General features: G+C 44.1%; 1 protein-coding gene across 1 annotated transcript in view; it reads right to left on the reverse strand.

Annotated features, from left to right (window-relative positions):
- The window catches only part of TMEM185A (transmembrane protein 185A), a 117,632-nt gene extending 95,181 nt beyond the window's left edge, over positions 1–22,451 (reverse strand). Inside the window, exons 1-2 of the mRNA XM_086918609.1 lie at positions 22,233–22,451; positions 1,170–1,346 (exon numbers count right to left, since the gene is read on the reverse strand). Of these exons, the coding sequence (XP_086774735.1) occupies positions 1,170–1,346; positions 22,233–22,270 (215 nt within the window). The 5' untranslated portion in view covers positions 22,271–22,451. The remainder of the gene's footprint in view (positions 1–1,169; positions 1,347–22,232) is intronic.
- Between the last annotated feature and the right edge of the window lie 294 nt (positions 22,452–22,745).

Here is a 22,745-nt window from a genome sequence, read left to right on the forward strand (position 1 = left end):
GGCCGCGGCCAAGTATTGGAACAGCCTCCCTCTGGACCTCAGGTTCATTGAGTCAGAGCAAGTATTCCGACGTAAACTCAAGACCTGGCTGTTTACCAATCTCTGATTATTTATCCTTTGAGGCCCCCTGTAATTCCGGGTTATGATGGACATGCACCTGGTAGTTCCTCCTCATGAATAACATGTATTTCACAGCGCCGGGACACCCCCTTTGGGGGTAGCTGTGCGCTTTATAAGCTTCTTAATAAATAAAAAAATAAAATAAATGATTGGATGTTACCATGTGTTTTTTTATTTACTACCTTTCCCTAGGGTTTATGGCAAATGTAGTCTTTGTTAATGTTCTAATGAGCTGCTATTCAAATAAAGCGAAGAGAGATGGCATAATCCTCGCCTCCGAGTCCTTAATAGAATTTAAACTTTTCCATTATGTTAGCTAGGAAATTTTTCATTCTAGGTCAATATTACAATTCTCCGGTATCTGCAGTAAAAGAAAAAGAAAACCTGTTTTAGCCATGCCAGTAACCTTGTGGAGATTTCTTCAGCTGTCCTTTTGAATGAAGTATCAGAAAACATAACAGTGTTTATTGATGAAGGAGCATTTCAAACTGAAAATGCTGTAGATAAAATGATATGGGTGTGAGACCTGACTTAGCCGAGATTACAGAAACAAGGTATAAATGGGTTGAGCGAGTACTTCATAAAACAGCGGGACATGGCTGGTGGGTTACGCATAGTATAAAGTGGCATAGCTAGGCCTTAGGCTGCCTGTGGCGGGCCCTGCGTTTGACGCCCATGGTGGCCTGACCAACGAGTGGGAGGGGGTAAAATGGGGGCTGCCCGGCCCGCCCCCAGCTGCACCACTGATAATAGAGTTTTCAGGTTAAAATGTAGTCAAAAAATGATTATAGTGATCATTAGTTTTAAATGAATAGAGAGCTTAGAGGATCATATACCTTATTTAAGTTACAAAACGGCATAATGCCCTTTATTTGTAAGTTCCTGCTGCAAAAATGTAGGCTAGTGCTAAAGAAGGGAAGGGGAATGATTGCATGTGTAACAGTTCGCCTAACGTAAATGTTTGCTAAACCTGAGCAATGTGTAACAAATTTCAAATTTTACAGCAGTTATGTTTTTTTTGTTTAGCACTAGAAGAAAAATGATCTTACCTGTACTGTGGGTTCCGTGCCCAGACTCCAGTTCCCACAGATGCACCGATGATGACCATTAATTTCCATAGCCATACTGGTGCAAACACAGCCCAATAGTTCCACTGAATAATTTCATCCAGACGAAGCGACAAGAGAACAGAGAAGAGTAGTAAACAGGCATAGATAAGAAACTTGCTGCAAGAGAGAGGACAAGCTTCCATTAGAAAAAAAATATCCCTTACAAAACCTGATCACAGGTCGAGTTAACTTTCACTGGCTAAGCCAATTAGAATGCTGACAATGTTGACAACAGCTTCTATTCAATTTCTAAACTGAAACAGAAGAGGCAGAGGAGACAATGGATGATAGAGACAGTAGGTGTGTTTATTTGCCTCTGCTGGCTGAGATTAATGGCGATGGAACTAAAATTCGTAGGGTCGACATATTGTTGGACAGGTATTAGTTGCCTTGTCCCTGATTATGCAACTCTAGGTTGGGCAATTAACAACTGTTTATACCCTGAATAGTGACAAGTAAACAGAAATAAAAATAAGCTTTAGAAAATAATTTTAAAATCACAATGAAGAAGAGTAGGTCTTCTCGATTTGTAATAATGAAACTATTACAGTCCAAAGGTCTCCAACCAAAAATCATATATATAAGAAACAACACGTCCATGATCAGGCTCTCACAGCACTAACTTCTAATGCAAATCTGCTAAAGGGTGTCCAACTACGGCTCTTGGCTTGACCTATCCGCGGCTTTCGATACTGTGTCTCATGACATATTACTGGATCGCTTGCACAATATTGGGATTGGGGGTACCCCCCTGGCCTGGGTAAGGTCGTTCCATGAAGGTAGATCTCAACAAGTCTTCCTTCCGCCTTTTGTATCGGAAGCAAAGCCCCTGCTTTGCGGTGTTCTACAGGGCTCTGCACTTAGCCCTGTATTCTTTAATATCTACCTTACTCCGCTGGCAAAGTTGGCTGAAGACTGGGGGTCAGAGTGATCTCTTACGCTGATGACACTCAGCTTGTGTTTTAGAGATCATTCTGATGGCAGCTTGGACAATTTTCATCACTGCCTTAGTAACATCTCCTCCTGGATGACGTCTAACAATCTTAAGCTCAATACGGATAAAACAGAAGTCTTGTTTTTTAGTCAGAAGTCCCCTCTTCCCCCTCCGCTTTGGTGGCCGGCAGAGCTTAATCCCCCTCCTGCTCCAGCATAAACAGCTCGTAATTTGGTCTTTCAATTTGACAACGTCCTATTATGTAAAACCCATATTAATAAAGTGACTTCAACCTGTTTTGGCAAACTTCGCATGATTAGAAAGATTTTTCCATATCTTCCTCTTGACTCACGTAGGACGGTTGTGCATGCCCTGATTACCTTTCATTTGGATTATTCAAATAGCCTGTATGTTGGGGCTGCAAATCATGCAGAATGTTAATTGGTAACATCTATATAAACAACAGGATTCTATCAATGTGCATTAGTGAATAATTTTAGTTTTTGTGATGATTATCTATCTAATGAGCGTAGAACAAGGCTCTCTCTTGAGATGGCAAGACGAGGGCACTATGTGCCTTTAAAATACCCCTCACACACTAAGAATCCCTTAGTGTCATGCTTCATCATGGGGGTCTTCCCATCCCTCTACGGGGCGGGGCGTGCTGCGATCTACGAGCTACGTGGGAGCACTAATTGTTGTGACAGTAGGCTATGTGTGGTCCAGCGTAGGTGATATTAGTGAAGTGTAGGGACCTATATATGTGAATGCAAAATTAAAAATTAAAAATTCCCTGGCTAGTAGAAAAAATATAATTTATTAACTTCTCTGGCTGGGAACATTAAAAAGGGGGTTTTGTTGGTAGAGCTTTTTATGCTGGCTACCTGGTCAACATGTTTCGTAAGCAGTCCCCTACTGCTTACTAATCAGGACCTCTGATGATCCCTAGAGAAAAAATACTCAATTTTGAATTCTAAATAGTATGCCTAAAGTCCTACAATTAACCACATCAATGCTTACAGAATTCATTGTCAATGCTGAATTTTTTAAAATCCCATTGTTCATGACGAGCTCAGCTCGTCATGAGTGTATGGAGGTGTACATCATGACGAGCTGAGCTCGTCATGAGCGTCCAAGGAGTTAAGTAGCAAAAATCGGCTACCTAGTTTGGCTTCCGGGCTTGAGTGGGCCCAAAGTGAAGCGTAGAAAAAACTGACCTAATGTGGTCTCTTTAAAGGAAAGCGGGAGAAAAAAGGAAGGAATACAAGAAACATGTCAAATCAATGCTACATGCGTCTTTTCACATAGTTCTCAACGTCTGCATTCTTGCGAGGGTTACACTGTCATTGCGTGTGTGTCCCTCCATGACATAAATGTTAGTGTTTCGCTTAATGCGGGGAGAGAAAAGCTTAATACACTTTTCTTGGTGATTTTATTACTCGTATTGGCAAAATTAGTCATACGGTTTTTTCAACCACATTATACGTGGGCAAGCAGATCTCAGAGCGCACCCACACATGTCTCAATACAACTGAGTCAAACCCCCAACAAAAGCGGACCAGGGCCGGGGAGACACAAGTGCTTTCACTGATAGTTGCGATGTAGTGGTTCAGGATTTAAAATTAAAGGGAAAAGCATTCTTTGTATCTCAATGCTTTGGTGGAAATGCAGATACATATAAAAACGTGTTTATCGCGTGTGACTGAATAAAGCGTGCATACATGCTGGTAAGACACATCTAGCGTGCCTCATGAGCTGGCAAGCGAAGGGTGTTCCACGAGGTAAAGTGAAAAGAAAACCCGCATCCTTCAGTCATTTCACGATACTCGCAAGTTATCTTACCTTTGTATTGTACGAGCCCAAGTTTAGAGACTCATGGAGTCTTTTACTTACGTTACCACTTCTTTAAGCAATGCCTTAGTCATACCCTTGTGCCGCTCCGAGGGATAAGATGGCCGTGTCTCTGCCGTCTTTTAACCTGAGTGAGAAACTGTGTGGTCATCTCGGACTCGTATCGGCGGTATAGACTAGAGCGCTAACCCAAGATGGCCGCCGTTCATGGCATAGCTAGAGAGAGCCTTGTTCCACGCTCATTAGATAATCATCACAAAAACTAAAATTATTCACTAATGCACATTGATAGAATCCTGTTGTTTATATAGACCGGTAAGGAGGGTGATTCTATAATCACCTCTACACTTCCTCGACTGTTGTTTTGGAGTAATTGGAAACATCCCTTACCGCCACTCTATTTCCCCATACTTAAGGAAGCTGCATTGGCTGCCAGTGACCCGATGTATTCAATTTAAAGCAATGGTCTTTGCTTTTCGGGCCCTTAATGGCCTTGGCCCCATTTATCTGCAAAATAGGCTGAAACTTCTTCATTCAATTAGAAATCTCAGGTCTAACAATCTCCGTCTGCTTGCCACCCCGCGGTTTCATTGGTCCAGAATGGGAGGCAGGTCCTTTACGGTAGGGACCGCTAAACTCTGGAAAAGCCTCCCACTAGAGCTTAGGCTGGCTTCATCGGAATCACTGTTTCGTAATAAACTGAAAACTTGGCTGTTACCCTGTCCCTAGTTGCTGCCTTCTGTATTAATAGTTCGCTGTCTATCTGCTGCCATCTTTACTCTTAGGTCGCTGTCTGAAGCGCCGGGACACCCCCGTAGGGGGTAGCCGTGCCCTTTATAAGCTTCTAAATAAAAAAATAAATAAATGACATACTAGACTTTAGATTACGAACATCCATTTTGAGAGAAAAGGCAGCGAGCTTACTGTCTAGGAGATAACATATTCTTTACATTGCGGCAAATATAAAAAAGAAAATCCTGCAGGGAACCATACTTTGTAGGGCTGAGGGTGCCATGACTGTCAGAGGATAGCTCCTCTAAATCACAGATTCGGGGAGGGTTGGGGTGGGAGAAAGAACTGGTCGAACAATTGTCTCCATGGTGCAAGAAACATTTATAATGAATAGCACGTTATAATGCATGGGTAATCTCATGTTCACATGGAAAGCAGTGTGTTCATTGATAAAACTGACATCTCAGCCTAATTAATAGAATCACCCCTTCTGAACTCCACATCAATTTTGAATCACAAATATGTGGTCAAGCAGGTCCTGAGACCTAGGCCCAGGATAACCGAATGATGGGTAACAGGTTAGAAAGTGCACAGCTGACAGGTAAACAATTTTGCAAGAAATTCTTGATCAAAACCACAGATAGGTTGCAGGGACATTACAGTGGTAAGGGGATATTGATGCACATGGCCAGTGGGGTTACGCGCACTCCTAAAAATACCATTAAGTCGGATGCCAAGTGAGTTAGGAATGCATAGCCAATCAGGACCTAACTCACATAGTGATCATGAGCTCCCAACATCTAGACACATTATCCACTGGCCACACTGTGTCTATGCGAGGAAAATACCCACCTGTAGCAACCATTTGACCATTAATTTACGACTCCAAAGACAAAAACGAACATTCATAACCATATATTGTACGCCGGAAACTTTCAGAACGTGTCTTGTTTTGTATAAATGAAGGACATAAACCCATTGTAAATTGAGACAGTCCTCATACCTTGTTCATGAAACTGTTCTCCTGGCCGTAATGTTTAAATAAACAAATATGTTTTGCCAACAGCCTCTATTTTTCTGCTTTTTGTAAGGATTTCAAACTCAAGCAACACTCTTTACAATCACGGATATTCTTTGTATAAATGAGCTATGGAGGGCGGGTCAACAGCGAGTCACTAGGGAGCATTTCCTGCACTAAAAGGCTGCAAATATTTCGGATTTTAAAAAGTAGTTTGGCATGGAGAAAAGGTTAAAAATATATTTCTCGATTTTATTTCAACACAAATTAGCTTTTGTACCTTTTCTAATCTATTACAGATTTAGGAACAATAATTGAAAATGGAATTGTTCAGTATAGCCATGAAGAGGTTATTCATTTGAGCTAAGAATGTGCAAAATATATAGATCAAGATCGCACAAGCGTTTGAAACGCGTCCAGGACGGACCCTTGTCTGCACTATTATGGTGACATAATAAAAAGATGAAGCTGTAACTTTGCGTACTTGGCATCTATTTTAACAAAAAGTGGTAGTCCGTACCTGTTCTACTCCCCTCTGGAACGATATCCCAAAAATAAATAAATATATATATATATATATATTCTATTTGGAATAACTTTGGCGCCGGTTGACGAATCTGCCTGAAAATTTACTCAAATTGGCCTCGCGGAGCTCCGGTCCTTCCTTGAAAGTTTGGGGGGGATTCGTGAAGCAGGGGCCGTGATAAAAGGGGGGTCCCAAAACGTGTTCTCCCCATGTTAATTTCCATAGGGCAGTCAAACTCATTTTTAGCCCGAACGGCTGAATGGATTTCCACCAAACTTGGCAAAATTGTAGGGACTAGTAGCCCGATGTGCCTTTGCTATGTCTCAAGATATGTGCTCCAGTGGTTTTTGAGTAATTTAGGTTAAAAAACAAAAATATATATCTATAGCAGCGCCCCGGTAGGCGTAACGGGCGCGCTACGCGACCTGCGTGCGGAAAGCCGATTGGCTCTTTGATGTCTGTAAACATTCCAAACAGTCCGGAGCGGCCGCCATCTTGTGTCTCGGTAGGATCGAGACACAAGAGGTGGCTAAAACAAAGGGGGAATTGACCATAATGGGGCAGAGTAGACCCCCCTTGACCCCCTAGGTTTTATGTGGGGGCCATGAAAGGGCCCCGCGGGGCAAAAAAAAAAACAGTTTTTTTAAAAAGTAGCTGTTTTAAAAAAAAATCTTTTTGTTGTTTTTTTTATATATATATATACATACACATACACATACATATAAATAAATGCATATGCATATATGTGTGAGGGTAGAGAGGTAGAGGTGTAGAGGTAGCGAGGTAGAGGTAGAGAGGTAGCGGAAGAGAGGTAGAGACTAGTAGATAGAGAGGTAGAGAGTAGAGAGTGAGTAATAAAGAGTAGAGAGTGAGTAGTAGAGAGTAGTAGCGAGCAGTAGAGAGTAGCAGAGTGTGAGTAGTAGAGAGTAGTAGAGAGTGAGTAGTAGAGAGTGAGAAGTAGAGAGTAGTAGAGAGTAAGTAGTAGAGTGAGTAGTAGAGAGCAGTAGAGAGTGAGTAGTAGAGAGTAGTAAAGAGTGAGTAGAGAGTAGTAGAGAGTGAGTAGTAGAGTGAGTAGTAGAGACTAGTAGAGTAGTAGAGACTAGTAGAGAGACAGTAGTAGAGAGTGAGTAGTAGAGAGTAGTAGAGAGTGAGTAGTAGAGTAAGTAGTAGAGAGTGAGTAGTAGAGAGAGTAGTAGAGAGAGAGTAGTAGAGAGTGAGTAGTAGAGAGTAGTAGACAGTGAGAAGTAGAGAGTGAGTAGTAGAGAGTAGTAGTGAGTAGTAAAGAGTGAGTAGTAGAGAGAGAATGAGTAGTAGAGAGTAGTAGAGTAGTAGAGAATGAGTAGTAGAGAATGAGTATTTGAGAGTAGTGGAGTAGGAGAGAGTAAGTAGTAGAGAGTAGTGGAGAATATTCCAAAGTTTGGTACAGCACCACTTGCACAATGAGTCCAATCAAATCATATCACTTAGAGTCCTTATTGAAGCGCTGAATCTTGGTGTATATTCAAATACTTTTATTTTCCTTAAGTTTATGTACCACAGCCAGCCGAAACGTTTCGTTCTGTACAACAAAACTTCTTCAGGGCGTTCTTATTTCCTTCAAGTTATGTCGGTATCCTGTCGTCATATAACTAGATATTTCTTCCAAATGTTAGACGAGACGCAAGTACATTCTTATTCAAAGTGACTAGGTATCAATTTTACCCACACAATTCGGGCAGACTTGAGTAATTTATAGCATCATTAAAGTCAGTCTTTCAAAAATTACAAAGTATAGGACATGATAATCCAAATCCAAATGTTTCTCAAGAAAAGTCATATTCAATCGTTCTGAATATCGGGGTTTGGGCAGATATGACCCAGAGACCCCCAGTACGCAAGGGGAATTAGTCCCCCCTCTACAAACGCGCCAGTGGCCTGCATTGCAGAGAGGTGTAAAAAGGGTGTGGCCTCATTACACCTCTCTGCAATGCAACCCCCTGGCGCATACTGGGGGCTCCTGGTGGGCTAGTTGGCCCCAAGGGACCCCCAGTATGCAAGGGGAATTAGTACCCCCTCTGCAAACGCGGCAGGGGGCTGCGTTGCAGAGAGGTGTAAAAAGGGTTGTGGCTTCATTACACCTCTCTGCAATGCAGTCCCCTGGCGCATACTGGAGATTCCTGGTGGGCTTTCAGGTCTTATATAGTTAGGAATTAGCATTTAAAAAAACTATGAAATTCACTGAAAGAAACCATAGGTTTCACACCAGTTATAGTTAGCTGGAAATTTTACTGACATAAAATCATTTAAATTCCCACATTATAGTTAGTTGGACTCACTATAACTTGCGCGCCTGCAATGCACTGCTGATGACGTCACATATTACATCACTCATGACATGGTCAGTGACATCACTCATGACATCACTGATGACACCATCCTTGTGACAGAGTGACAGACCTCCTTTCAGTGTAATGTAACCCTTGAAACACATATTCAAAAATAGAAACTAACATTTTCATAAAAATGGAGATACCCATACCAGTTACAACAACCAATTCAGTAATTCCACCATCTAGATACACATCCACTCATTCGCCAACAGTTCTATATAGTCACTCGTACATATACTCACTCATCATATGTAGTGATACACCTATACATCCTGTTACACACCGACAGTCATCCAAAAGTTACTCACACACATAATCACACATGCAAATAAACTATTGAACATCCATTTATTTGCATATACAGCTATACACACACTACCACCTTACTTCTAAGAAAACTTACACATACTTACTCTCTTAAACAATCACTTATAGAAACACATACTTATTTAAACAAGAACTCTTTCAATCTCTCACTCTCACATATACTCACTCATATACATCAATACTCACATATACTAGATTAAAACATATGTAGTTACTGATAAAGACACTAGTGAGACAGTCATTCACTCACTAACACACACATATACACACTCATCCACTCATACAGTCCTGCACATATGCTGTCTTCAAAACACATACAAACAGTGAGTCAGTCATTGATGCATCTATGTGCCAAGTAAGACCCCCACCAAACCATACAGACACTCATACTGATACTAAAAAAAACATCTAATAAACCATATACACACACATGTAGCTACTCACCAACCCATGCAGCCACTTATACACAAAGTGAAACACTGATACAAACATTCCAGGCGCAAAGGTTGTTGGAGGGGGGTTTTAGTTCGGAGGTGGGTGGGGTGGACTGTCTCCAAAGCTGTTATGTATGTCAGCGATTTTGTTGTGGAAGAACGAGGCTAGAGTCGCAGAGGTCTTGGGAGGGAGTGATGTCGTTGGTACCGGCGGTGGGGTTGGTGAACTCTTTGACGATGTTGAATAGTTCCTTGCTGTTGTGGGCGTTGTTGTTGAGTCGATCCTTGAATGCTGATTTCTTGGTGGATCGGATCAATTGGTTGTGTCTGCGGGTGGCGTTCTTGAAGGTGGCCAGGTTGTCAGTGGCTGGGTTTTTTCGCCAGGCTTTCTCGAGGGTGCGACAGATCTTCTTGGATTTCTTAAGGTCATCATTAAACCTGGGGGCTTTTTTGCTGCCTTGCTTGATTTGATGGTTTTTCAAGGGTGCTAATTTGTCAGCGCTGTGGGTGATCCATTGTGTGAGGTTGGTGGCTGCTTGGTTTGGGTCCGATGATTTTGCATGAGGGTTTTGGTGAAGCGATGTGAAGAGCTGGTCAGTGGTAATTTTGTTCCAGTTTCTCCGGGGAAATTGTTGTGGGTCGTAGTCTTTTTGTAGTTGAAGTGAACGCAGCTGTGGTCCGTCCAATGGAGAGATGTGGTGTGATTAAAGGAGATGTGCTTGCTGGAGGTGAAGATTGGGTCGAGCGTGTGCCCGGCATAGTGGGTGGTGGTGTCAACAAGTTGTTTGAGTCCGAGATTGGCGAGGTTGTCCAGAAGGGTGGTGGTGCTGCTGTTGTTGTTCTTTTCCAGGTGGAAGTTGAGGTCTCCCAGTAGAATGTAGTCCTCGGAGGGGAGGGCGTGTGGGCTGATGAAGTCAGTGATGTCTTCGCTGAATTGTGTGCAGGGTCCGGGTGGTCTATAGATGAGGGTGCCTCTGAGTGTGGTCTTAGGGTCGGTGTGAATCTGGAAGTGAAGGTGTTCGGCGGTTGTGAGGTTGTCATCGGAACTGGTCGTGATGCGGATGGTGTTCTTATGGACGATGGCGATGCCTCCTCCTGTTTGGTTGATGCGGTCCTTTCGGATGATCTTGTAGCCGTCCGGGATGGCTATGGCGATGTCGGGCGTTGATGAGGCGTTCATCCATGTTTCTGTAAGAAAGGCGATGTCCGGCGATGTGGTGTCGAGTAGGTGCCAAAGTTCAATGGCGTGTCTGTGGACCGAGCGGGTGTTGAGCAGGATGCACTTCAGGTGGTTAGTGTCGGAGCTCTGTTTGGAGTCTATGGATTTGGTGTGGGTCCTGATGCAGTCGAACTTGCAGGAGTGGCAGGTGAAGGGTCCATGGGTGTGTCCTGGGGCGGCTTGGTAGCAGTTTGGGAGTCGGCCGGGGTTAAGTGTTGAGAGGGTTGCGGCGTTGTACGTTATGCGGGTGGAGTGGATTTTGCGGGGGCCAAGGGGTCTGGCGCTGGGCGCGGTCCAGGCGCAGACGGGCGTAGACGGGCTTACCTTCGGCGCGCATAGGTCGCGTCCGCTGCGCGTGAACGCTGCGCGCAAAAGTATCTGTCATAAGTGGATAGTGGAGGGGGTGGAGCGAGGGAGGTGCAGCTGGGAGGCGGGAGCGGGGTGGAGAGATGGGCTAGGAGTCACAACAACAAAATGGCAGCACAAACAAAAAGCGAAACAGGACGAGATTGGGGCACAACCGGAATAACGCTATGATCTGGGCAGTGGTACCGGCACAATCAGGCACAAATAATTTTGCAGGCAATGCGAGCAGTGCAAAATTACTAATTAACAGCAGTGAGCAGTAAGCAGTATGGCGCTACGATACCAAGCACAAATAATGTTACAGGCAATGCGAGCAGTGCTCAATTAATAATTAGCAGCAATGAGCGGTGAGCAGTAAGCGCTACGATACCAGGCAGCAATGAGGACTATAGCGCTACGAAGTCAGGAAGCGTGAGGAACGACCGCTTCTGAGCAAGCCAGGACGGTCACAGCGCTAGACCAGATGGGTCAATCCTTATCTATCAGTGGGAGGGAGGAGCAGCTGGGAGGCGGGAGCGGGGTGGAGAGACGGGCTAGGAGTCACAACAACAAAATGGCAGCACAAACAAAAAGCGAAACAGGACGAGATTGGGGCACAACCTGAATAACGCTATGATCTGGGCAGTGGTACCGGCACAATCAGGCACAAATAATTTTGCAGGCAATGCGAGCAGTGCAGCAATTACTAATTAACAGCAGTAAGCAGTATGGCGCTACGATACCAAGCACAAATAATGTTACAAGCAATGCGAGCAGTGCTCAATTAATAATTAGCAGCAATGAGCGGTGAGCAGTAAGCGCTACGATACCAGGCAGCAATGAGGACTATAGCGATACGAAGTCAGGATGATCAGGGAGCAATTCCCTTATGTTGCCACGTTTCCGCAGACCTACATACTGGGGCTGAAGGTAGTGGTAAGCAATAGTTCCAGGGTTGGAAACCCATTTCGAGTCTGTGCAAACCTACTAACTTGCATGTTTTAAGGGTTTTCACCACCTCTTCTCTAATCTTTTCCCACACTGAGAAAGGTTGGAAATGTACTCCTGACAATGATTGGGGGAAAAAGCAGTAGGAGGGAAAGTGAACTTGCAAGCACTCAGATTTTTGCATGAGCAAATCTACACATGCATATTTGCTCAAGTTAAAATGAAGGTGACAAATATTTTCTAGTAGTACTGCTTCTGGGTCTACATCTATAAATTCTTGTGAATTCACAAAAGCTGTATATCTGCACTCACTGCAAGGACATATACCATGGGTGCACTTGTGAGACTTTCTTTAATAATTGGGCCCCTAATTAAGTCTGACATTAATCATGACATTTTATGTTTAAAAAAATACGGTCTCTCTCTATCGGCTGGCTTCACACCGAGTGGCAGCATTCTGCTTTTTCATAAGATGCATGTCGGTACATAAAGTAGTTTTGTTCACTACCAGGGACTACTGTTGCAATGTGTGCTTTTTGAGACCAAAAACAATTGTTGCTGTTGCCAATGTTTGTAATAACAGTGAGGGCTCGGCAGCTCCCACACCAATAACGTTTTACAAAAACCATGCCAAAACAAGTCACGCATTGACAAAACCAAAAGGCTGACCACCACTTCCATACCTACTGTCTTTACCAATACTTGTTTATTTTTATGTTTGACATAATCTTATTGAAACTGATTACACTGATTTTCCATTATGAATATTTTGGAGAAATACTGGCATAGATCAACACTTTACTAAAAGATGCTGCAAAGGAATGGTACCTACAATTTTCCAGTAGTTTAGCTAAATGTTTTTTCCCCACTTGCATTTTTTTTTAAACATTTTATTTTGAAAGGAAAGACTCATCAATCTTGCTTTCAAGCTTCAGCAAACATTTGCATCTAATCAGAGAGCATTCGGGGAGCATTATGCATAACCTTATGTTGCTAAACTTTGAAACCGTGTGTACACATTTGTATACTGGAACCACTGTGAGTAGTGCAGTCTGAACTTACAACATTTACTTAGAGTGCTCACCCTAAAAATAAAGGCTTTGCATTAATGAACCATAAATACATGTTTGGACAGCATTAACACATGGGCACAGATATTACATTAACTGCAGCCAATCCCTTTCCTGATCCATAATGTGGTACTATAAACTGGCAGCCAAAGGGTTTGTGCTGTAGTGGGTTAGGCCTACTTGTCCCAGGAACAAAATACACATGAAAACCTCTTGACCACCAACATTATGTCCTGGGCATTGGACTATAGGAATTCAACATTCCTGTCTGGCTGATAATATTTAACTAACATTCACTTTAACACTGTGAAAGGCAAAAAAATGTTGCGTCAAAAGGAGATTGCACTTTACCCAGAATCAAAAGATGCTGAGCCTAAGGATTCAAACCTGGTTACCCATGTCTTAAAGTCAGCAGCTATAGCTGTTATGCCACATCTCCTGCCATAAGTTCATAATTGTAAATGACTTTAATATTAAATCAAACTCATAAGTACACATTGTTTACAAAAAGTTTCAGAAAAAGATAGATCTCTAGCAATACGAAACCAAGGTATTATAGTAAAAAAAAAATCTACTGTTAGCACCATAATTAGAATTGCAGTGTTTTATTTTGTATCGTAAAGGATTTCATTTACCAGTGTACAAAAAAAACTTTATACATTTACACACTAATGCCTGTACCACATTGGTCAGTACTCTTCAAAATCTGTTAAACATATAGTACTGAAAGCAAATAAACACTGGTACAGCCAGTAGATATCACCGTACCTGCATATTAGTCATGGTCTATTGGCTTTGACGATGCTTATTTACTGTATGTTGTAGAAATGAAGTCCCACCTGTTGAAGCCTCTACCTTGGGTTCATCAAGAACACAGGAGTATGTGGGGTCTATATTATTTACATGTTAATGCATTTATTGTTTAATGTGTTTTGAAAGGCAGTTCACCGAATGTGTTTAAATAAAACACTTAACCTTAGTTAAGGGTCTGCCCCAAGTGGCAACAAGCCTGATGCTTTACAAAATACTTAACCTTAGTTAAATACCTGCCACTGAGTGGCAACAAGCCTGGTGCTTTTTTTAAAGGGATTTCCTCTGTTAGAGCTAAACTTTATTTGCTGAAACCAGCAAATTAAGCATGAGGATTAGGCGGCAAACCCGGTAACTTCGTTAAATATGCAGAAACATAGCAGCCATCACATACTTACAGGTACTCATTATATTGAAAGCTGCTCATTAACTATGGGCAATAAACAATTTCGGTAGTCCTTGTCGTGCTGGTTTACAATAAATGTGGGCTTCTGTAGATCTCCATTTAGTTTTGAGCATGAGCTGAGAGTTCAGAGAAACAGAGCGGGTACCACAATAACTAAGTCAGCGTTATTTAATATGTATAGTTGCCGTTACAGTGACTTACAGTACGTTTAGAAAGATTTTGTGATAAATCTTGAATCTGAAAAATGTATCTTGAGAAACGCAGTGGGTGCAAAACAGGTTGAGAACTTTTATTCTAAAGAACACATATTCCTCTAATAAACATTGCTTATTATATGCAAATCATGTTCCCATAAACCTGCGATGGGTGCCTTTTCTTGTGGACCACGAGACCCCAAATCAACGGAAAGCCCAAGACTTTAGATCAGCTTCAGCAAGAGGTTATCTTCAGCAGATGGACATACAGAACGGTTGTCCAAATGCGTCAACTAATAAGAAGCGTGGTTCAACTCGAAACTAGTAAGCACATTCTTCTTTCTAAAAATAAGTAAAAGTAGGAAGGAGATTTCTTCAGGACACCTTTTTTAGGTCTCGCCTATCCCATTCCACAAGAAATGGAAAGGGGAGAATTATAGGAGGCAAAATAAGTCCTCAAACCATCGGGCGGATTTCAAGCAGTTCACGTGAACACAAGCACGCGCTTTTCCCCCACAGGCTTTTTATTACCATTTGCTCCTGCCTCCGAGAGCTTCAAAGGGATCCGCTCCCCCGCCCACTGCTTCATTCTTGTCTGCAAGTTCCTGCGGTCACCATTGTGCTGCTGTAATCGTCTAGATTAGGACATTGGCTAGTTCTAGTTTGGCAAAATGTTAAAACAAGCGCCTTGTCTGTATGTCTGATTGTGGCGCTGCAACCAGGTGAGTCAGACTTTATGGGAAAGCTGCCTATTCCGGTCTTGCAAGACACGATAATGGTCACCTTTGTTATTTCCCAAAAACAAAAGGCTACTTTTTACCGTTAAAGATAATATTAACGTCGAAAAAACGTCTGTTTTGCTGTGCATCAATATGAGAACGCTGGTGTTTGTTTAATTTAGTGACTGGCGACTGTTTATGCATCATTTTGTGCTTCATATAGTTCCCAAGGAGTTGTGATTCCATATGTGCTGTCGTCATTGAGGTGACGGGATCTGACTAACTTGGAAATGGCTTTTGTGTGGCTCGCAGGACACTCCAAAGCATCAACCCATTGCTTGTTCCGAAACAATATGTTTATGTTAGGAGCATTCTTGAACCAACCACTTGAAATTCTTTTTAGGTCTCGCCTGTCGATGCGCATGCGCATCGAGCAAGCGAGACTATGGGGGCTTATCCACTCTTTATCCACTGCAAGGAATCGTGGCGATTCCTTGCAGTGCCCGTGACTTTTAAGCTCAATGCGCATTGAGCTTAAAAGCGCGTGCACGTCCGTCTTGTTTTACCCGCTCCGCCCCCTCCCCTTCCCGCCGTGTCGCATTTCTCCTCCCCCTCCCCTCTCTTCCCTCCGTCTTGTTTGTTTATTTTACCCGCTCCGCCCCCTCCCCTGCCCGCCGTGTCGCATTTTTTTTTAAATCCCCACTTCCCCCCTACCCCCCATCAATGCCAACACTGACGCCGTGCTCTGCTGCTTCCTCTTTCCCCCGCCATTGCTTGCCTGTCTCCCCGCACTCTTCCGGTCGTTGCTGTTGTGGTTGTTATCACTTTTTAGGCTAATCCAGTTTTGCACCTTACGCTGTTATCACCTCTAACATACGGGACATATATTTCTCCATACAACCTCCCTTGTTTTCTTGAGGCTAGACTGCAGTAAGTCTTCAGAATGCACTATTTGTTACAAATTACATTACATTTAATTTAAGAGCCGTGTGACTGGAAACATGAAAAGAACGCGGCAAACATGGAGATGCTATCTGCCTCTAAAAGCGAGAGAATGCAGCTCTGAATAAATTGCCAGCAAGCCGCAGTAACCGCAGTGAATTTCACAGAGTTCTATCGTAATCAGCACGCGCGCCCTCAAGCAGGTGTTCAATTCCCCCGTCATTTAGGAGGAAGGAGACGAAGATGGCAAAATAATACAATTTAGGAGGTATTTTTCAATTCAATGTTTTTGTGACTCGCCCTAAATGTATAAAAGTCTGAGGCAGGCTGCACTCACATGAACATCATGGAAGCACCAGATGCCTTTAACCCGGCGGTGTCTCCAGAGATGACTGAACCAATTTGCGTTGTTGCATGTTTATCATGAGTGAAAGGATAATGTCCGATAGCATTAGGCTCGGCGCATGCGTCCGTCCAGCACCTGCTCGGACTCTAGTTTCTTGCAATCGATCCCCTCTCACCGTCTTACATCTTTGTCTCTCCCTTCACCATCATTTATTTTCATTACGTAACTTTCTGTACCTGGCTTTTTCATTTTTTTTTTCTTCGTTGTCTGCCGTGCCTGTTCTCTTCCACCCTCTCTCCAGTTATCTGACTTGCCTACCGCTACCTTCAAACGTGGCTGGCACAGGTAAAAGCGGTGAGGTGTGGCGTTGGGGGGAAGTCGGCAGACGACCGGATAGGTAAAATAAAATAAATTAATTAATAAATAAAAAAATAAAACCACATCAATTGCCCTCGACGCATCTGAAAATATGAGACTGTGTGAAATACACATTACTAAGGCCTCTGGAAGGGGTACTGGTCTTTGGAGTGTCTCAATCACTCCCGCTCTCCGCTTCACTCCACTTCCCTCTTCACTCTCTCTTAGACACTTACACCTTCGTTGCTATCCCCCTCTTTTGAAATTCTCCATCTGTACATTCTGCATGTACCTCCTTGCATCTCCTGGACTCCAACACCTCTGTACACACACAACGCTCCCACTCACCTGTAAGCACTGCATTTACTTTCTCCCTGTCAATATTTTGGCAGCTATGTACCTCTTTTGCAGGCTTTCACATTGAACCCCGAATACAATTGGTGCTTGTGACCATTGCTCTGTGCGATCAACAGAGAGGCCAATGAATAAATGGGCGTGTATGCTGAGCACCTTTATGGCCCACGGATAGGCACTGTGAGAAACTGCCACTGCCTTCTGCCTCAACTCCAGGGCGCTCAGTCATGGCCTGTTATAAACACCCACCACAACCTGGACTCACAGACTAGAAATGTCTCTGTTCACAGTAAACACTATACAAGAGTTTTATGGTGCATGAAAATACCAGTGGAGGCTCCTCGAGGGAGTGCTGCGGGCGGTGGGCGGGGCAAGGGAGAGGCAGGGTGAGGGATAGTAAACTCTGGCATACAGACAGAAGGGAGTTCACTCTCACTCATCCTCACTCACCCTCAACCCCTCACCCTCACTCACCCTCACCCACCCTCACCCTCACTCACCCTCAAACCCTCACCCTCACTCTCACTCACCCTCACTCACCCTCACCCTCACTCACCCTCACCACCTCATCCTCACTCACCCTCACCCTCACTCACCCTCAACCCCTCACACTCACTCACCCTCACTCACCCTCACTCACCCTCAACCCCTCACCCTCAATCCCTCACCCTCACTCACCCTCACCCTCAACCCCTCACCCTCAACCCCTCACCCTCACCCACCCTCACCCTCACTCACCCTCAACCCCTCACCATCACTCACCCTCACTCACCCTCAACCCCTCACCATCACTCACCCTCACTCACCATCACTCACCCTCACTGACCCTCACTGACCCTCACTCACCCTCACTCACCCTCACTCACCCTCAACCCCTCACCCACCCTCACTCACCCTCAACCCCTCACTCACCCTCAACCCCTCACTCACCCTCACTCACCCTCACCCTCACTCAGCGCAACCACAGCATCTTAAACTAAAATATATTTAATAAACTTTAAGCTATTGGCAATATAAAATAAAATCCATTTTATTTACGTATTAATTATTAATTTTTTTTTAAAGCCATTGATTTTTTTTTATTTCAATACATATAAGTCACATATAAGTCCCGTTAATACAAAACATGTTGCTTTACAAATGCTAGAGGTGTCACATTTACAAAAATTATAACTATTGGCTTTGTAAAGAAGAAAGCTATTAATTTCGCTATTTAGAAAAAACAACACATAAATAAAAAACAAAAAAATAAATAACACCTATAGCTCAAACTTTACTACTGCGAGACCTATTGCATTTCCAATGCTTGTTTTAATTGAAGGCCATTCTTCAAGAAGTGACATAAAATCGTTAAAGTGCTGCTTGATTTATAAGCTGCACTCCTCCGGTCTTTAGGCCTGCCCTCTGATGAAGGTCAGCCCCGTAGAATGACAGTGTGTACATTATTAAGGGACAACAAACGGCCCATGAGCTTCTGCAATCGCTTAACTAGGTTCTTGTGCTGCAGCCCAAAATCAGGCAACGCTAATTGTTTACGTTTTTAATTATTCATCTGGGAGGAAATAAATAAATAAAAAAGCCCTCTGCGTGCATGCTACTTTCGCGGCTCCTTTGATGTGCGTCCATTTGCCACCAGCCACTTAGCCACTTTGTGTGCACGCGCCGCCTCTGCTGCCAGGCTTCAGCACACCAGGCTGCACACCCCCAGTCACTTCATCTGCGCCCACTTCACATGCGCTCTGCAGGTCATAAACAGGACCATCTGCTCCACTCTCAGCGCTGCATGACCGTCTTCAAAGCAAGCTTGTAACACGAACTGGCCTCAGACGTTCCAAGACACACACTTTTCATGCTTCTGAGGTCGATAACATGAGCCCTGTTGCATTGACACACACTGCCCTCGGAGACACAAGTTACTGTCACACACACAATGCTCTCAGACAGACAGGCTGCTCACACACACAGGCACTGTTCACACACAGGCACTGTTCACACACACAGACACTGCTCACACACACACAGACGCTGCTCATACACACAGGTACTTCACACACACACCGGCACTGCGCACAACCATCGCCAAGTCAATATTTCTTGGATTTAATGGTACACACATCCTCGTTTTCCACCTACTCAAATATACAAATGACCATGCTCGTCGAAAAACGTCTGTTTTGCTGCGCAGCAATATGAGAACGCTGGTGTTTGTTTAATTTAGTGACTGGCGACTGTTTATGCATCATTTTGTGCTTCAAATAGTTCCCAGGGAGTTGTGGTTCCCTATGTGCTGTCTTCGTGACAGGATCTGACTATCTTGGAAATTGCTTTTGTGTGGCACGCAGGACACTCCGAAGCATCAACCCATTGCTTGTTCCGAAACAATAGATCTCTGCGCCTGCTACTGTTACGTTAGGAGCATTCTTGAACCAACCACTTGAAATTCTTTTTTTAATTGAATGCCATTCTTCAGGAAGTGACATAAAATCGTTAAAGTGCTGCTTGATTTATAAGCTGTACTCCTTTGGTCTTTGGGACTGCCCTCTGAGGAAGGTTAGCCCCGTAGAATGACAGTGTGGACATTATTAAGGGACAACACACGGCCCATGAGCTTCTGCAATCGCTTAACTAGGTTCTTGTCCTGCAGCCCAAAATCAGGCAACCGCTAATTGTTTGCGTTTTTAATTATTCATCTGGGAAGAAATAGATAAATAACAAAAGCCCTCTGCTTGCATGCTACTTTCGCAGGTTCTTTGATGTTCGTCCATTTGCCACCAGCCACTTAGCCACTTTGTGTGCACGCGCCGCCTCTGCTGCCAGGCTTCAGCACACCAGGCTGCACACCCCCTCACCCCCAGTCATCTCATCCGCGCCCACTTCACACGCGCTCTGCAGGTCATAAACAGGACCATCTGCTCCACTCAAAGCGCTGCATGACCGTCTTCAAAGCAAGCTTGTAACACGAGCTGCCCTCAGACATTCCAAGACACACACTTTTCATTCTTCTGAGATCGATAACATGAGCCCCGTTGCATTGACACACACTGCCCTCACACACACAAGTTACTGTCACACACACACACAATGCTCTCAGACACACAGGCTGCTCACACACACACAGGCACTGTTCACAAACAAGCACTGTCCACACACAAGCACTGTTCACACACACACAGACGTTGCTCACACACACAGGCACTTCACACACACACACCGGCACTTCACACAAACACACCGGCACTTCACACACACACACCGGCACTTCACACACACACACCGGCACTTCACACACACACACCGGCACTTCACACACACCGGCACTTCACACACAGCCAAGGGTGCCAGGGAAAACGTATAAATAGGGATGGTTTTAAAAGAAATTTGCACTTGGCACCACCACATTATCACTCGGCACCACCCCATTATCACTCGGCACCACCACATTATCACTCGGCACCACCACATTATCACTCGGCTCCACCACATTATCACTCGGCTCCACCACCTTATCACTCAGCACCACCACCTTATCACTCAGCACCACCACAGCACCACTCAGCACCACCCCAGAATCACTCAGCACCACCCCAGCACCACCACATCATCACTCAGCACCACCACATCATCACTCAGCACCACCACAGCACCACCACATCATCACTCAGCGCTATCCCAGCACCACCACATTATCACTCAGCACCACCACATTATCACTCAGCACCACCACATTATCACACGGCACCACCACATTATCACACGGCACCACCACATTATCACTCAGCAGCACATCACTCAGCACCACCACAGTACCACTCAGCACCACCCCAGCATCACTCAGCACCACCCCAGCATCACTCAGCACCACCCCAGAATCACTCAGCACCACCCCAGCATCACTCAGCACCACCCCAGCATCACTCAGCACCACCCCAGCATCACTCAGCACCACCCCAGCATCACTCAGCACCACCCCAGCACCACCCCAGAATCACTCAGCACCACCCAAGCATCACTCAGCACCAGCCCAGCATCACTCAGAAACACCCCAGCATCACTCAGAAACACCCCAGCACCACAGCACCACGACAGCATCACTCAGCGCCACCCCAGCATCAATCTGCCCAACCATTCAACAACAACTGGTTCAAATATGTTCTCTCAATGGTTCAAGCTTTATTACAAATGTCACAAAAAGATGTTAATATATCACTTCTGTTCTTGGATTTGTCACAATAAAATACACTGAACATAATCTTCACAAAAGTTATTTACAAAAGTTTAAGGTATTGCCATTATAAATTACAATCACTTTTATTTAAGTATTATTTAAAAAAATTAAAAGCCATTCTTATTTGTAATATAAATACATCTAAGTCACGTAAATGCAACATATGTTGCATTACAAATGCTACAGGTGTCACATTTGCTAAAGTTATAACTATTGGCATTGTAAACGACAAAGCTATTAATTTAGCTATTTTCATACAAACACAAATAAAAAAAATTGTCATTTACAAGACCAATAGCTCAAACTTTCCTAATGCGAGACCTATTGCTTTGCAAATGCTTATTCTTTTTATTGTTCTCTCCCCCTCCGTTGCACTGTTCATGTATTTCTCCTGCTGTATTTTTTATCTTTGGTTTGCTTCCTTACTGCCGGCCTACTATGTAATGCAAGGTCCTTCTGTTTTTCACATTGTGTATGTAAAGCGCTCTGATACCTACGGATCAAGCTAGCGCTATATAAAAGTTTTAAAATAAAAATAGGGGCGATAGCCTTTGCCTAGAAAACAAACACCGAGCCAGTGAGAAAAGACAAGGTCCTCTACTCTTCGCTGTGATGCGCCCTATGGGAGGGGCGATCGCGGGGTCCTTAAACACCTCAGCCCCCGAGGTGCTGCTTCCGATACCGATGCTAACAATGTATGACTCTTCCAAACACTCAACGATACGACCCAGGCCTCGTACCTCACACCGAAATTACCAGTGCTCTTCTTTCCCCCACTTCCCCGTACATGCGCTTTAGGGTCTCCCTCCCCGCACCCCACACATACTCTCAATCACCCTTCGGCTGCCAGCCCCCAAGCCCCTTAGACCCGTGTTACCTGGGATTAAAGTCCTGAAAGAGTCCCCTGAGATTCATGGTTCTCAGATGCCTTCGTTTCCCACAACACCGGGCATCCTTTGTCCCACTTCCGGTTCAGCGCAGCCAGCGGTGTTACACTCAATGCCCTCCCCGCAGCTCGCGTATCCACTCTATCGGTTCCGGCTTCAGTGCAGTCTCCAAGCTATGGGTTACATAACCCGGAGACTGTTGTTTCTCCCCGTTGCCACTTAAAACTCCCTTAGTATTGTTGTTTTCAAAATGTGTAACACTGTAACGCAGCTGTTCATAATTATTTTGAACTTATTCTGCTTAACAAATCTCATTTTATTTTGCAACGACAAAAAGGAGGTCATGATACTAATTTAAAATTTATGGAACTGTGGTGGATCTGTTGTTGTAAGTGTATTAATTTAGCACTTTATGTCACTGAAGCGTATTTGTTGATGCGTCACATGCTCCGCAGTGGGCGTGCATTCGGCTTTGTTGCAGGAATGTTGAAGTGTGCCGGGTT

Source organism: Lissotriton vulgaris, chromosome 4_1 (assembly GCF_964263255.1).
Source record: "Lissotriton vulgaris chromosome 4_1, aLisVul1.2, whole genome shotgun sequence".
Taxonomy (NCBI): domain Eukaryota; kingdom Metazoa; phylum Chordata; class Amphibia; order Caudata; family Salamandridae; genus Lissotriton; species Lissotriton vulgaris.